General features: G+C 37.9%; 1 protein-coding gene across 21 annotated transcripts in view; it reads right to left on the reverse strand.

Annotated features, from left to right (window-relative positions):
- SGIP1 (SH3GL interacting endocytic adaptor 1) overlaps positions 1-16,572 on the reverse strand; it is a 229,972-nt gene that overhangs the window by 77,781 nt on the left and 135,619 nt on the right. For 20 of the 21 annotated variants that reach the window (XM_070467995.1, XM_070467999.1, XM_070467996.1 and 17 more), the window contains 4 exons: positions 7,630-7,654; positions 6,533-6,584; positions 4,109-4,194; positions 833-925 (listed from right to left, as the gene is read on the reverse strand). In XM_070467995.1, coding sequence (XP_070324096.1) covers positions 833-925; positions 4,109-4,194; positions 6,533-6,584; positions 7,630-7,654 — 256 coding nt within the window. Of the gene's footprint in view, positions 1-832; positions 926-4,108; positions 4,195-6,532; positions 6,585-7,629; positions 7,655-10,867; positions 10,880-15,871; positions 15,884-16,572 lie in introns of all 21 variants that reach the window. The other variant, XM_020877751.2, reaches the window with a different exon arrangement.

The raw sequence follows: 16,572 nt of genomic DNA on the forward strand, positions 1-16,572 counted from the left end.
GATTCAGGTCAAGGAAGAATGAACAGATTCCTTTGGTGGAAATTATAGCTGAAAAAAAATCCCTGAGCTAGAAAAACTACTGTCTTCCAGCCCAACCCAGAGACTCATTCTTTTGAACTGGCTTGTCACTTTGTGGGCAAAGTTAAGAATTTCAACAGGTAAATCTTTTTTTCCCCCTTCATTCTTTAAATGTATGTTTTCCTCTCACTGCTATACTTGGTAAATTTGATGAGTTTCCTTTTTCTTCGGACTTCTTTCCCCAGTTACCTGGAGTAGGGGTTAGGAGCATTCTGGAACAAACAAGGCTGATGGCTCTGCTTTGAGATAAATGTGCCCTGATCTCCTGTCTCAGCTTCTTTCTACCATATGGCATCATTCTTCTTGTCCTCCAGTTAAACTCTTTCCCCTCAATGTGTCCCCTCTATCCTTTGAAGCCTCAGTTGTCCTCTAGGACAAGCAGAGACCTTATCTGACTTGGTTAGCTCTGTGCTGTGTGCTAGCCCATGCTTAGAACATAGCAGGGTCTTTAGTCCACTTGCTTGTCATGCCTATATAAGCCTATTGAATTAATGAATGAATAAGTGAGATGTCACACAGAAGCAGCTGTGGTTCAAAGTTACTTATTTTACTTTATTTATTGTATTATTCTTGTCTCAACCAACTGTCCTAGGCCCCTTAACTTCTAATGCTTATTAGAACAACATCTCTTCTTAATATTAAACAGTCCAAATGTTGCTTATGTAGACTTCCTAAGCGTTGCCTAATTTCACTATGCAGACAGACAGTAAAATGAGTCACTTATTTTTCCAGACAGAGCAGACACATAACTTACTTCCAGTGGGAAAAGGCCTTGTTAACTTTGGCGACTCCATGCTTGGATTAATTGGTTGGCCTGAACCCCATATCTCAGGCTGATCTAAAAGAACTGGAAACATAAAAAGAACATTTCCCCTGGTGAGTTGAAAAAAGAAACATCCTGATTTTAGAACTTACAATTTCAATTTAAAGGGGAGCTTCACAAAATTATTTCTGCCTTGCCTCAGTCCTAGTAAATTAATTTAGAGATGTGTTGTTCCTGATTCTCTTCAATCAGAGAATGGAAAAAACAGCAGGGTGTGCATGTTTGTGTGTGTGTGTGAGCTCGTGTGCAGAGGGATTATCTGTGTGCGGACATATAGCTAAATAAAAACTTGCAAAACAGAGTGTCTGCATTCTTTTCCTGGTGGGTCACTTAAGGACATTCTAAATGTCAATACATTTCTTGCACCCACTTGAAAATATAGGCATTATTCCCATGGACATTTGTTTTAAGTTGATTTATTTAAAGTTTGCCAAGAATATGCTTCAAGAATGAAAATGTCTGAATTCTGTACAGTGCTTCTCACCTTTCAAGGATCTTATGGGATCTTTAAACAAGCCTTTTACAACATTATAAAGAGAAATTAAATTATTTAGAAATGGTGAACATGTTAAAAGAACCAGAAAAATAAACAAGTGCTTTTTTTAAGGGCTTCCCTGTTGTCTCAGTGGTAAAAAACCTGCCTGCCAATGCAGGAGATACAAGAGATGTGGGTTCGATCCCTGGCTTGGGAAGATCAGGGGAGGAGGAACTGGCAACCCACTTCAGTGTTCTTGCCTGGAGAATCCCTTGGACAGAGGAACCTTGCAGGCTACAGTCCATAGAGTTGCAAAGAGTGGGACGCGACTGAGCATGCATGCATGTAGACATCTAAAGTAAACCAGGGCAACTGGTATTAGGCCTAAGGACAATGAATCTAATATTTCTTCTATTTTTTGTTTCTTTCTTCTGACTTTTTTTGTTGCTGTGGTAACAATGTGATGTACCAGTTCTTCTCATCACCTCTCATGTGCCAGGGTCTCTGTAAGTACTGCCTGTGATTCATTATGTTGTAAAACACAGGCTGGGAATTGGTTGGATGTGGATTTGATCCAGCCTCCATGGGGTCACAAAGAGTCAGACACAACTGAGCGACTGAACTGAACTGAACAACTAGGACCTTAGGCAATTCATGTAACCTCTGAGCTTCCCTTCCTTCGGTGCAGAGATAGTAAGAACCATCTCTAAGAGTTACTAAAGTATTAAAGGAGGTAATGTATATAAATATAATGTACACAAAATACCTATCATAAGGCCAATAGCTATTATGATTTTTCAGTCCTCACCATACCACCACGTGGTTGATATTGAGGAAACCAAAGATGACAGTGATTAAACAACTTGCTCAGCAACACATGGTGAAAATAGAAGAGCTAAGATCTGATCCCAGGCATGCATACCCAACTCCAAAAAAACATACTTTCCTCTCAGGCCTTGTAACCTAGTGATAGAAGAATCAATCAAAAATGTAAGAGTGGGTAGATAAGAAAAGTAGGTGGAAGAGCTAGTATCCTTGGTGCCAAGGCTGAAACTTCACAGAACTTCAGGGACTGAAACCACCGAGAGAATAATCAGGCCAGGATCATTGTGTGTCTCCTCTTCATTGCAAACCTCAGTGGTGGCCTTAGTTTTGTTTTTTGTTTTAACGTGAAAGCATACATTGTCCAATGATCTGACACAGCATTTTGTTTTTTCTATGGATTCAGTGTGGAATACCACTTCGATTTCTAAGAACGGTTTTCTATTTTGTATAGTAACTGAAGGTGGTTTGGAATGTAACAAATCAAACCACCTTCAGTTACTATACATATCATTAAAAGTGAGACTGATTCCAGAGGAATTAATAAGATGACTGAGCAACCTTAACGGTGGGCCCCCTTTCCTTATGGATTCTAAGTTGCAGATGTTTAAATCACTGAAGGAGTAGTCAGGGATGCTCCTTATTCACTTTCCTAACCACATTAATGAAAAACACTCAGTTGCGGCTGCCTGCTAGCTGTCTCCCAGGATCCACTCTCCATTTCTGCCACAGTTAAAGCTTAGCTGGCCAGATGGCACTAAATTCTCGCTGATGGGCTCTGGCTGGAAGCGGTGTGCGTCTATTCCAGGTTTTGCTCTTAGGAGAATTGGTAGTGAGTTCCATGGGTCCTCCCCCACACTTCTTTCTTCTGACTGTCACATAATGAGAATTTGAGCAACCCAGGGGTGAAGGCCACATGCTGGGGATGGCAGAGTTGCCCTTTAAGTCCTACACTGTGTTCTTTGAGACCGTTTACATGAAACAGAAATAAAATCTATCTTGTTTAATTTACTATACTTTGGAGTCCCTTTGTCACTATCCGAGTCTACTCATTATGCTTTTAAGTCTTATCGCCCTCAGCACTTTAATCTCCTTCACCAATGGGTTTTAGAAAAATCACATATAATTATACACAATCATAGTGTTCTTAAATCAAATGATTTTTTATAAAAAACATTCTATGTTATCAAACACAGCTGCTGGAGATGCACGCATTAGACCTACATACATCTTAGGACTAGGTTAGATCCCTTTCATAAGGAGTTTCTTTTATGCCAGCAAGGTATACATTATTCACAGGCATCAAAAAATGGTTAATATTTAAAAGTTAAAATATTTAATTCTAGGAGTTAAATTTAGTAGGTAAATCCAACAATAACAGCCAAAATGATATTTTTCCCATAACAATTTTTTTCTACGTGTTAAATGATTTAACGTCATTCCTGGGTCTTGAGTTTGCAAACAGTGTCTGTTGTGTGAGCAGTCCAATTGACACCTCCACTGATGAGGTGGACAAGAGAGAAAATGTGGTCATAGAGGCTAGATCACAATGACAGGGATTATGATGAGAAATTTGAAGGTCTCGGTCCATAGTGATGGCACTTTGGCTCATAAACCACCTACTCCCTGACTAGTGAGTTGTACAGATTTTCAGTAATTCTTAGTGACCTCTTTTGAAGAGTGAACATGTTAGCTCTTAGCTACCTCTGGAGGTAAAATTTCAAATCCTGAAATACTAAGAGGTCTGCAAACTAAACTCCCATACTGATAGCACACCTAGATCAGAACTATTCTTTCACATGAAGATCTAGTGGTATATTAAAAACATGCCTCAAAACACATTTACTTTAGATAAGTTATACTTTATCGAAAAGAAAAACAAATCCATAGATACACAGAGTTTTTCCTACCTTCTGTCTTCTGTTCATCAAAAGCTGATTCTAATGGTGGACCAAAGAGGGGAGCAAGCGCCGTGGTGTCCTCTGAAGGTTTTTTGCTAAATCACACACATCACAGCAAAACATAGAGAAAGGAAATATTAATGTCAAAAGAGATATAAAGCTTTCAAATATCTTCCACAGTAAGGCTGATGTATGTGTGCACTTATGTACATACATAAATATGCACTCATGCTCTGGAGGGGCTAAAAAGCTATATATGAAGATGTCAAAAGTATGAGGACAAAAGAATTGGTAAGAGGTAAGATTCCTGGTTCTCAATTGGGTGCCAGGGGGTTGGTCCAACAGAAATAAGACAGAAAGAAACTCTTTGAAAGCATCAGATTCTCTAAACCTAGAAGAGATAATACTAAAGATAACCATTTACTACAAAGCACCTTCTCATAAGATCTCAAAAACCATTTATATCTGTCTTCACTGCATCTCTGTGTTGTAGTTAATGCAGAGTATGATCACTGAATGTCAGGCACAGGGAAATTAAGGAACAAGCCACCAGGAAGTTCATCTTTGAATAAGAAACTTAGTCCACCAACTTTTAACTTCCATCCTCCCCCCTCCACCCTACACAGTAGACTAATTATAATCTCCTAACACCTTAAAATTGCATGTCTCAGAAAGAGAAGAATATTGAGAAATCAGGGAGAAAAGAAGGGTAATAAGTTCAATGCTCATCCTTTTAACTAATTATTGCTTAAATCGATTATTAACAAGAAGCACATAATCATCTCCATTTCTTCCCCAGACCTGATTTCTCTCATTGATCCTAATGAGTTTTATCTGTTTATTGGGGGATAAGAGGTGAAGAGGAGAGGAGAGGGGTTAGAGGAGGAGGGAAAGGTAAAAGGATCCAGCTTTTCGATAGAAATAGGAGTCTTTGCAGGGAAACACCACTTATGTGCACAAGACTTATTTATCCCAAGGACTGCACAGTATGAAATATAATGCTTTGCCAAAATCAGAAAACAAAATAGAACATTCTTCTGGTGTGTGATGTAGAATGTATCACAAAACTGTATCCAACTAAACAGGCTGCTCTTTTTAAAAACACTTTTAATTTCAAAATAATTGGTTTACAATGTTTCATTGGTTTCTGCCATACAAAAGTGTAAACCAGTCCCAAGTATACAAACGTCACCTCCCTCTGGAACCTCCTTCCTACCCATCCCCTCATCTCACCCCTGTGTGTTATCACAGAGCACCAGGTGGAGCTTCTCGTGTTACACGGCAACTTGCGTTACCATATTTACATATGGTAATACACATACGTCAATGCCATTCTCAATTTGTCTCACCCTCTCCTTCCCTCGCTGGGTCCACGTCTGTTCTCTACATCTGCATCTTTATTCCTGACCTGCAAATAGCTTCATCAGTACCATTTTTCTAGATCCCATATATATCCACTAATATATGCTGCTGCTGCTGCTAAGTCGCCTCAGTCGTGTCTGACTCTTTGCGACCCCATGGACTGCAGCCCACCAGGCTCCTATGTCCATGGGATTTTCCAGCCAAGAGTACTGGAGTGGGTTGCCATTGCCTTCTCTGATTAATATATGATATTTGTTTTTTTCTCTCTGACTTACTTCACTCTGTATAACAGGCTCTAGGTTCATCCACCTCACTAAAACTGACTCAAATTCATTTCTCTTTGTGGATGAGTAATATTCCATTGTATGTATGAACCACAACTTTTTTATCCATTCACCTGTTGATGGACATCTAGGCTGTTCCCATGTCTTGGCTGATGTAAATAGTGCTACAGGGAACACTGGGGTACACGTGTCTTTTTGAATCATGGTTTTCTCAGGTTATATGCCCCGTAGTGGGATTGCTGCATCATATGGTAATTTTATTCCTAGTTTTTTAAGGAATCTTCCTACTGTCTTCCATAGTGGCTGTATTTACATTTCCACCAATAGGATAAGAGGGTTCTCTTTCACCACACCCTCTCCAGGATTTATTGTTTGTAGGCTTTTTGATGATGGCGTTCTGTCTCATGTGAGGTGATACCTCATTGTAGTTTTGATTTACATTTCTCTAATAACAACAGGCTACTCTTTGTAGGGCAATATAATCATATTTCAGATCAGCATTCCACATACCAAATGATGTCTTCCTATAGACCTTTAACTCTCTCATTAGTGAAGGGTTGCATATTCTGATAGATGTTACTTTAGATGACTACAGAGTACTTCCTTAACGGTCCCCCTCAGGCTGCACTTGGGCGAAATGATAACATATTTAAATCTGCGATGACCTACACACACAGGCAGACCCTTTGTTATTAGATGCTGAGAGTTTAGCTCAAAGGGGATTTGTTCCATTGTTACCAGTGCATGATACCTTGCATAAAACACAACTAACAGCTTTCATGCTCACCTTATGAGCTCTGGAGTTGGTGTGGAACGCCTGGGTCTCGCTACTTCTTCACCTGATGCATAGGACAAAGAAAGTTTTTAGGCATATTTTTTACCATTTTTTTCTCTTATGTCTTATAAGCTATGTTTGAAAATAGAGATTTAAATCCCATGAATAAGCAACTCCATGTGAAAACTTTGCAAGACAAACCCAGGAACAAACTCTCTCCCCTGGCAATGCAATAGTCATATATTAGGCATAAGTAGTAGCATTTTCTTTGGCATTTATAAAACCTTATCAAGGAATCACCATGATAAGCCATCAAATGGAAGATTTGTACACTGCAGAGCTTAGTGGAATAGCACACTGTTCTTTGAATGCCTGTTGCCTTGATCAGTTCTGCATTTCAATTACCATATGAGAATACCAAGCCAGGCCATATGTACACAGTGCATGAATCCAGCATTCTCTGCCTGTTCTTTTCTTGAAATGCCAAGAAAATGTTATACCTTTAACTAGGAACCATTTATTTAAAATTTCCTAGAATGTGCTGTATGCAGAAGAAAATCATGCCACATGTATATTATAACCTATCTCACATCACTTTGGTGTACTAACATTTTCATATCAAATACACAAGAATGGGCATTGCAGCTACCTTCAGTTCCTTCTGCCCTCCTTCTCTCCCTATTCCAATTAGAAAACACACACTTGATTAAATTCATTTCTAAAGTCAAACGACACAGTATGCGTGCTCAGTCGCTTCAGTTGTGTCCAACTCTTTGTGACCCCAAGGACTGTAGCCTGCCAGGATCCTCTGTCCATGGAGATTCTCCAGGCAAGAATATTGGAGTGAATTGGCATTTCCTTCTCCAAGAAAGGAAATAGCAATGTTTATCCAAAAACATATTCACTTTCAGGATTTAAATATTAATCATTCAGAACCCACTGAGCCCTTTTATCATTACAGGATTTCTTTGCTGTTAAAGTAAGACATTCATCAGCCTTAAAAATCAAGCTCAAGAATGTATATGTCAAATGTATATATACTCCAAGATCCAAGGAACTGTTTTGTCTTTTAAATTGTACTCTATTTCTGGTAGCTAAGATATACTTACTGGATAAGTTCCTTTTAATTGCACCCTAGAATTAGAAATAGACACTATAAGGTTTAAGACCACATATATGTACAATATCTATATTTCTGTCATTGCAATTAAACTGAACTTAAAGAAATGCAGATGGGGAAAAATGAATTTTTTTTCAGAATTGCATTCAAGTTAAAAATTGTAGACACCCACATATAAATCAATTTTTCACTTTACTCAAAGGTTACAGAGAGGAAGGGAAAGTAATAAATAATCCAAACCGGGGCGGGGCGGGGGGGGGAGGGAAACAACCTTTACCTGGGTAGATTTAGTAAATTAAAGCAAAAAAAAAAAAAAAAAAAAAAAATTCTTGAAATCTAGCATACAAGAAAGTAAATCCAAGTTTAATTTATATTTAATTTTTAAAAAGTATATGTATGTGGTGTATTCTCTGCTTTTATTGAATGGGGTCCATAAGCTGCTTGTAGAAACAGTCATTAGTTGACTAATGCAATTTTTAAAGATTCATGTGGAAAATGTTAAAAACAAGGAAAATGTGAAGGCATTACCTCTGAATGGACTGCTCTATTCAGGGAACCAGAGAATTCCATTCTTCCCCACTCACACTCTCTACCTCAGTTTCTTTTACATGCCTGCCATGGGGGCACCAATCTATCAAGTGGGAATCATTCCTTTAGCTCAAGACATTGTGATCCTATTGGAATGCAAATTTCCCTGGCAGGAATAATCTGAGAAGGTCATTTTCAGATTTTTTTCAGGCCCTAGTAGAAACATTTTTGGTAACAAAGGATTGATTAAAGTTTTGATTCAAAACCACCATGAAAGGTTCTTAGAATGTGATGCTTCCAGAAAAGTAGACCACTAGAAGCATAGTCTCGTAAGATGGGCATGGGTTTGGCAGGGCCTCCTTAGGAGAATGACAGGGGCAGAGTTTAGGATGGGGAACTGGAAGAACAAGAAACTTTTCAAAACTCATACAATTAGAAGTTTGGTGGGTGACAGCCAAACACACATTTATTTCTACTCCTACTTTAGTGAAGGCTCAACCTGGTGGTCACAGATTTTTCTTCTCTCAAATGATAGCATAAAAACTTAGGGCAAGAAACAGCATCTCTGTAACAGACCTGTAAGAATCTTCTTTTGCTCTTTCCTAAGGTTTTATCAAAATTTAGTCTCATTTTGAATTCATTTGCAGTAGCGAAACAGTTTCAGTCTGAATAAGGATCCACTAGATGTTTTCTGGTGACTGGCCTAATCTCTCAAACTATATTTTCTGGCTTGTCTTGCCTAATAATATAGTTTGCATACATGTGCCATATAGAGATTATTATGTTATTAGGAAAAATATTTTTAAGTTAATAAATACTTTATTTAATAAACATTTTAAATCAGTATTTTTAAGTAAGTTAACACACTTATTTAAATTAATGCATATATTAAATAAATATGATCATTTAAATCAGCTATGGTCATTATGAGAGTTTTGATACAGGTTGGCTTTTGGAAAATAAGACTCCATAGACAAAATAATAAGAGAACAATTGTTTAAATGTATTTCAAATGGTTTTCCAGGTTGGAGAGCCTCAGTCAGATTTTTATCAAAAAGTTCTGAAGGAAAAGATTGGGGGCTTTAGGTTCAAGTAGTCAGTCATGAGGTTGACATTGAGGGGATAGGACCTATTTAGTATAAAGAGACCTGAAATTCAGGAGTTGGGGGACCCCAGAAGCTGTATTGAAGACCTTTTGATCTCTGTCTTACACCTTTATTTAAAAAGTAATACTCATGAAACGAAGAAAGATACACAGTTTCCTTGGTATTTTTCGGTATTCATCATTTCCCAGTGTATCAATTCATTTGAAAGACATTTATTGTTGAGAGGTACTAGACAAGAAGCCCCTGTAATATTTTATTAAATATTCCTCATGAATGAACAATCACATTCAAGAGGAAGGAAGACATGGCAGAAATATGCACACAAACCGTTATTTAGAAATTAGAAAGAATAAAATCACATCAATTTAGAAAGGAACAGATGTTCGAACCATCAGCAGTAAGTGTTCATCAACAGAAAAGAAAGTCCCATTGCCCCTGGATCTGGCATACAGATCTCTCAAGATGGCCTTGATGTTGATGCAGGACAAATCCAGAGCAAGGTTAAGGTGATACTGATGACACAAACCACATTCAGGAAAAATGCCTATTGATTCTAAAACCTTCTCCTCCCTAAGTGACCACATTTTCCTCCTCTAAAGAACTGTCATTATCGGTAGACTGTGAATAGACTTCCTGCATTTTGAATTAGTTAATTCACTCTTTCTTTTGTTGAAAAAAGGAGTAACTTGTCATAATCTGAGATGTTACCCAACTGCTGGACTGGAATCAGCCATACAGTCCCTGCAGGTGTTATTTTTGATCATCAACTCTGTGGCTTAATCAGAGAACCACAGCTTGTCAGCTGGCACAAAATATTTGCCTTCCGGAGTAACTGATTGATCCAATCGGCATAGGCCTAATTTCCAAGAGCATTATTTTGGTTCCATTACCTCTCTCAAGGGACTGACCAGGCAGGTGGAGGTTATTTCAAACATAGCAAAGACTCTTCTTGTTGTTTCAAATTTATCACACTTTCAACCTGAGGAAAATGACTAAGATTTACTCTGGACAGTGCAAACTAATACCGGTTTGCCTCCAGTGATGAAATATATATATGTGACAACCTAGAAAGATTGACTTGAAAGCATGTTTCTTCCTCTCAAGATAAAAGTTATAATTATGTATGATTGTACATCAGTATACTGACAAATATGAGTTATGGTCCAGGGACTTATATTAAATTTAGGTTTGAAAACGATGTGGCTTACAAATTCTTTCCTTCTTTTCTTTACAGTTTTCTTATTCTATTATCACCTTGCTATAAATGTCTATGCTGGTTTCTGGATAATCTCCAGAGCTTGCATACATGCACACCACACACACACACACACATACCACATTTTTCACATTTAGCACTGGGAGTTGGGATACCTATTGTATTAGTTTAGTTTGTTATGGAAACATGCTCTGATGATCCTAAAACATGCTCTTGACACATATAAGACCAGAGACTTACAGCCACTAAACCTAATTTGTCTGCCTCATTTACACTGGGTTATCATAAATTTAATAAGACAACCTGGCCACCTTGCCAGTTATCTCTATACAGTTATCTCTACACAGGTTTAAGGTAAAAATGTTGAGGGTTCTTACCGGGCTGCGCCTCTGTGATCAGCAAAAAGGAAGAGAGAACAGACACCTAGTCAGAGAATGATGGATCAGTCAACAGGCTTGGGTAATAGAAGACTTCATAAACAACTAACTAAACACTCACTCCAAGTAATCAGGTCAAAGGAAGGCAGGCAGCCATTGTGTTTGTGGCTTATTTAAACCATAAGGAGGTTTTGGAGAACTTTAAAGGGAATATATCCACTGTATGATATAGCTTTGCTATTGGGTATATACCAGTTTCAGTTATGTGTACGTACAGACAAAGCAGAAACATACAAGAGAACTTTACTGATAGCTTTAAATGTCTTGTCATAAGGAGTTTTTCTTCATAGTGTTTGAGGAGGGGAGTTTTAGAGACGGTAGTACAGAGAAAACTGTTTTTCCACACAATAGAGTGTTAGTACACATCATAGATGTGATGGATTTCCCACATAATTAAGACTTTAATCAGGGTCTCCAAAAATCAGAGAGCAGGGTAAGAGATACCTCTTCTTTGCCTGGTTTTTCTCTTTAGTGTTCTGTGAAATGAGTGCTGATAAGAAATTTTTTAAGGGTCTGTGTTCTTGGCCTGGTGACTTAAGCAGCCTCAAATGGATAGAATGGGGTTGGGCAGATGAGGAGCTCCTGAGAAATGCAGGTGGAATGACAAAAACTGTCCAGCAGCAATAAAACTCTGGTGGGCCAGATGCCTGTAAAAACACGAGACGCTGACACACAACTTCTTTCTTTCACTCTTCAAACCTTGATCATGGCTGCTATCAATTTACCCCAACAACCCCTGGTTGCTCTCCCTCTTTAGGATTTGTCTTTAGTAACACAAGCGACTGTGATGCGAGTGGAAAAGCAGCTGTGTCTCAGTTTCACTTTCAGGAATATGGCTTAGCCCATGAGTTCACCAGAGGTTGCCTGGAACCCAGTTACTGGCCAACTTTCAAAATCTGGGCAGGAGGCACAAACTCAGAAGTATCTAGAAGGTTGCTTAATGAAAAAGATGATTCTACTCTCTAGAACATAGACAAGAAATAAAAGCCTATAGTCATTTATACCTGGGGGTTTCCGCAGATCTCTAGTCCAACTGCCTCTGTGATATAGAGAGCAAAGTGAAGCTCTGAGGTCCAGAGCTAGGAAATGGATACAACTGGAAACAGACTTCAGAGCTCAGGTCTGCTAAACTCATGTTCTTTCTAGGACACCAAGCCTGATGTTGCTGGAGGACTCCAAAGACAGGGAGCCAGGAACTGGTAATTTAGCTAGGATTTTAGAAATACTTACTCTAGTTGATTTTACTAGACGTTTTTCCGATTCTATTCCATATTGATCCCACCTTTCTTATAAATATATGCATGATGCAATTTAAATAAAATTAGTAAAAAGGACAGATGAGTATGTATTTCTGGGCTTAAATTCTTTTACTGACAAATTGTTACTGTCTTTTGAGAGAAATTCAAGCACTCTTTTATATAAAGATTTATAATTCTTTGCCGACCAGGCTAAAGTTCTTCTCTAAAGAAGGAGATGTGGGCATTTATGATTTTAGCTTTAATTTCATGGCAAACAATTCATTCTTAAAAGCAGCATAAAATAGAGCAAAGAGGTGTTTAAAAGTGATGCAATTTCCCCCAAGACAACTATGAGAAATAATGCAAAATAAAATGTATATTGCAACCATGCAGAGGCAGAAACTTATATTCAATAATCTCTACAAAGATTATAGAGGACATTTGTTAAAATCATTTCAATTATATTAATTCACCCAAATTAAGTTCAATCAGCTAAAAACCTATATAGTTTAATCAATAGTTCCTGTTTGTATTTTTTCTAGTAAAGGTAACATGAAAAAAGGAACCTCAAGGAACAGCTGTTGAAATTCATGTAGTCACAAGCTTATTCACAAGAATCCAGAAGATCCAGCTAAAAGCTGTGAAAAGCTCAGACCCAAAAGCCTCAAGGTCCATAATCAAAAGCTATCTGAAACCTTCAAAAGGAAAGGGATTCCATAAGCCAAACTGAAAGGCTTTTTCTCCACTAATTATCACCTTTAAGGAGCATAAAGCAGTTGTAGGTTTCGCTGAACAGCAAAATCATTCTCAACCAGGAGGGGAGGGTCTTTCCTGTCAATAGTTTATTTTACTCTTTTTCCTGTCATTTCCCAAGAATTCTGAGGTCTTTAGCTTTCTATCTTTGTTCTACCAACATATAGAATTTGCTTCAAGGGTGGAAGGAAACATTCAGCATCTGATCTTGATATATTCTGAAAGCTGAACACTCTCTGTGTTAAACTGCAAACTCAAAAGCATGCAGGGCAAGGAGCAGGAAAGCTATGGATCAGGGCATGAGAGTTTTATGGAGCTTTGGTGAAGTGGCCGCAACTCAGGGCCACTTGAACACAAATTATGGGCCTAATCCTGCCGAATCTTTAGAGTTGTCAGAGAATGGGCCTATTGATTCTGATTTTTAAATGGCACTCAGATTGTCTGCATGACCAAACAAAACATCTTTTCAGTTGTTCAGAATCTGCAGGTGGCCAATTTGTCTCTGATTGCAGACATTTGTATCACACATAATAAGCTCTCAGCGAATTTTTTATATACTGTTATTATTATTTCACCTGATTACTCAAACAGGGACATTGCAGTTGGTCTATTTGTTTTCTGAACAAATTTCCTGTGTTCCTAGTTAAACATTAATTGTTCAGTTCCTCAACTTCTCTCGATCTTCTGATGCACTCTGGAGAAGGTACTGAAAAACATTTTATTTTCCCCTCTACTTTTATTTTGATGTTCAAGTTATACATCAGATTTACTTTGTATTTTAAGGCTATTTTCAAAATGGGTATACACTACTAATTTATGACTTGGTCACTAGAATTAAGATCTTTGCTTAGAATATTTTGCATTTTTAAAATTTATATACTATGCCATTTGAATATACCTTCTAAAAGAAAATACTTCAGTATATGTCCTCACAGTATCCTTATCCTACACCAGCCTTGTTTTGTTTATTTTTTGCACAAAAGGATTAATTTAAATTCTGCTAACTAGGATAACTTGTCTTTGCCAATACGCCTAAGTGTTTTGAGATATTTATAAAAAGAAGTCACCAAACACAATCTGTCCAGCTTGTCAAAAATCACTAAATAACCAGTCTCAGGTTTTGAAGCTTTATAACATCCTCATTTGCTAAAATTTAGTGCTGTAGGGAAACACCAGAAAATGCGTGAAAAGCCACAAAGCACTAAACAAATATTATTTTTATGCAGTCTAGTCATAGCAAATTCAGTGATTCATGGTAGTGAATTTTCTAGGAAAGAATTAGCATATATGATCATTTTGTTTATTATTATGTCACTAACCAATATTCTTATTTGCTTTTAAATGCTTTAGGATAACCTATCTGGCAAGCACCTATTGGAAGCCCCCACCCCTGCCAATTGCTGTGTTTGTCTATATTTAAATTTGTTCCTATACCTCTTACAAGTCAGATGACAGTGAGTGCCTATCAGATCCAATAAGACTTGGTAGAAATAATCTTCCAAAACTCCATATGGGAAGAGAAGCAAAGAGCCTGTTACTAGCCAAGACATCACTAAAGGTTCACTGGGTTGAAATATCAACAACATGGGTATTACCAAAGAAAAATGAGGCAGGGAGCAAGAGGAAAACTCATCCTTAAAGGCACAGCTAGCAAGGAAATGGAGTACTCACAGTTGAAACTGCTGTTAAGAACAACAGGAGGAAAACCAAGGAAGAACAGGAAATTTTTAATGCCCCATGGGTAAACTTCAGGCCATTTAATCTTGTTAATATTTGAAGTGGCCAAGTTTGGATAATTCAGAGAAAGATTCAGAGTCAAAGAGGATAAGTGAAATGGGCAAAATATCAGAAAGGTTACAGAAGCACACCAACAATGTGTGTGTCACACAGCATGGGACACAGGGTTGACTCTCACTTACTCAGAGTGGGCCATTCCATTTAAAATAATTAATTGTGATACATACTAATTTTATGCTTGGAAACCAAGCCATGGAGTCCATATTTTGATAAACTGCAATATTTTGATTCCATCTTTTGTTCTTCCTTTGTCTTCTGTTCTTCCTTCCTCCAATCACATGAAATTGCTGTCAGTGCATTTCCTGCACGTGGTATAGAGACTGCCAGGCTTGGGTCAGTGGGCAGGATGGGAGGTCTAGCAATCATTGCACCTCACCACTGAGGTGAGGTCAATAGACAACCAACCACTTCTCAGTGTGTGTTAACATGGAAATACAATATTTTCATATTTTCCACTGGAGAGGTCACCTGTATCAGCATCCTGGGATCATGTTCCCAATCAACTAGGCAGAGGAGCCCAGAACAATGAATTTTTTTTTAGTAGGTCAGTTTCATTGTTGCTCTAAAAAAAAAAAAAAAAATGTAGACACATTTTATCAGATTTGTGCTGCCACTGAAAATCACCCCAGTGATAAAAAGGATCATGTAAGAGGTGATTTGTGATTTACAAAGATCTTTATCTGTCTCTGACAACATCAGAACGGGATAATTTTTCTGATTAATTTAAAAAAAAAAGAAGAGAAAAAGACGACTTGCTTCTCCTAGGCCAGATTCACAAGCATTCACTCAGAATGCTATCATGTTGTACATTACCAAAAAAGTAACAAAAAAATACATGTAGCTTGATGAACCCAAATAGAAGCTGCAATAAATGGAACTTAACACTAAAATATTTTATCATATGCCTGTGTGATTGGGGAAGATGTGAATCTTTACAAAATTACCTTGTGGCCCTTAATACCAGGCTTGGAAAATCACTTAGCAACCAGCTTCCTCTTTTCCTCATGGGGCATAATTAGGCCACGTCCTGTTTGTTTTTAAAATTCAGAATCTTGTTTAAGTATTAAATTCAATCAGTCATTAGATATACAGAGATGAAAATGAACAGAATAAACAATGTTTGGCCAAGATATAGAAAGAATTTGTTGTTTCTTACCGGACTTTTCCTCTAAAAGTGTAAGCATAGAAAGAAAAAATAAACAGAAAATGAGAGGTGAAATGTATATTCAAGAAGATGCAACTCAAGGCTCAGAATAACCTTACTTTAAAGCAGCTCTCCAAGGCATGGCTTTTATAAAGGCTTCCTGTAGGCATCAGTATGGTCATTCCCAGGCTGCTGGCTTTCGACCACCCCCAAAACATGCCACTTGGCCATACTGTTTTGAGCTATAGGCACTTGAAAACAGCAAATTCAGGGAGAAACTTTCTCTGAACAACCCTAATCTGCCTAAAAATAAATCTTCCAGAAAGAGACTAATTGTCATGAGTAAAATCAACAAGGGAGAGGAGATGAGACGTTGACACCATATCCAGACAAACTTTGCCACAAACTATCACATTTCCCATCTATGCTTCCAAAGGCCCATTCATGCTCCCTAAAAATCATTGACTCTCCCCTTAGATGCCTCCTTCCTTCTCCCTGTTAAGGTGGTATTTAGCCCTGAATTCTGAAACCACCTCTGAGTTACTCATTTTCCTGAGGGTCTGCCAGGTATACATGAATAGACATGTTAATAAACTTATGTTTGTTTTTCTTTTGTTGATCTGTCTTTTTGCTAAAGAGTCACAACTGAAGACCTAAGATGGGTTGATTTGTTTTGCCTCCTCTCCCAGATCAAGTGATAGAGGACATGGGTG

The sequence above is a fragment of the Odocoileus virginianus genome, chromosome 5 (assembly GCF_023699985.2).
Source record: "Odocoileus virginianus isolate 20LAN1187 ecotype Illinois chromosome 5, Ovbor_1.2, whole genome shotgun sequence".
Classification (NCBI taxonomy): domain Eukaryota; kingdom Metazoa; phylum Chordata; class Mammalia; order Artiodactyla; family Cervidae; genus Odocoileus; species Odocoileus virginianus.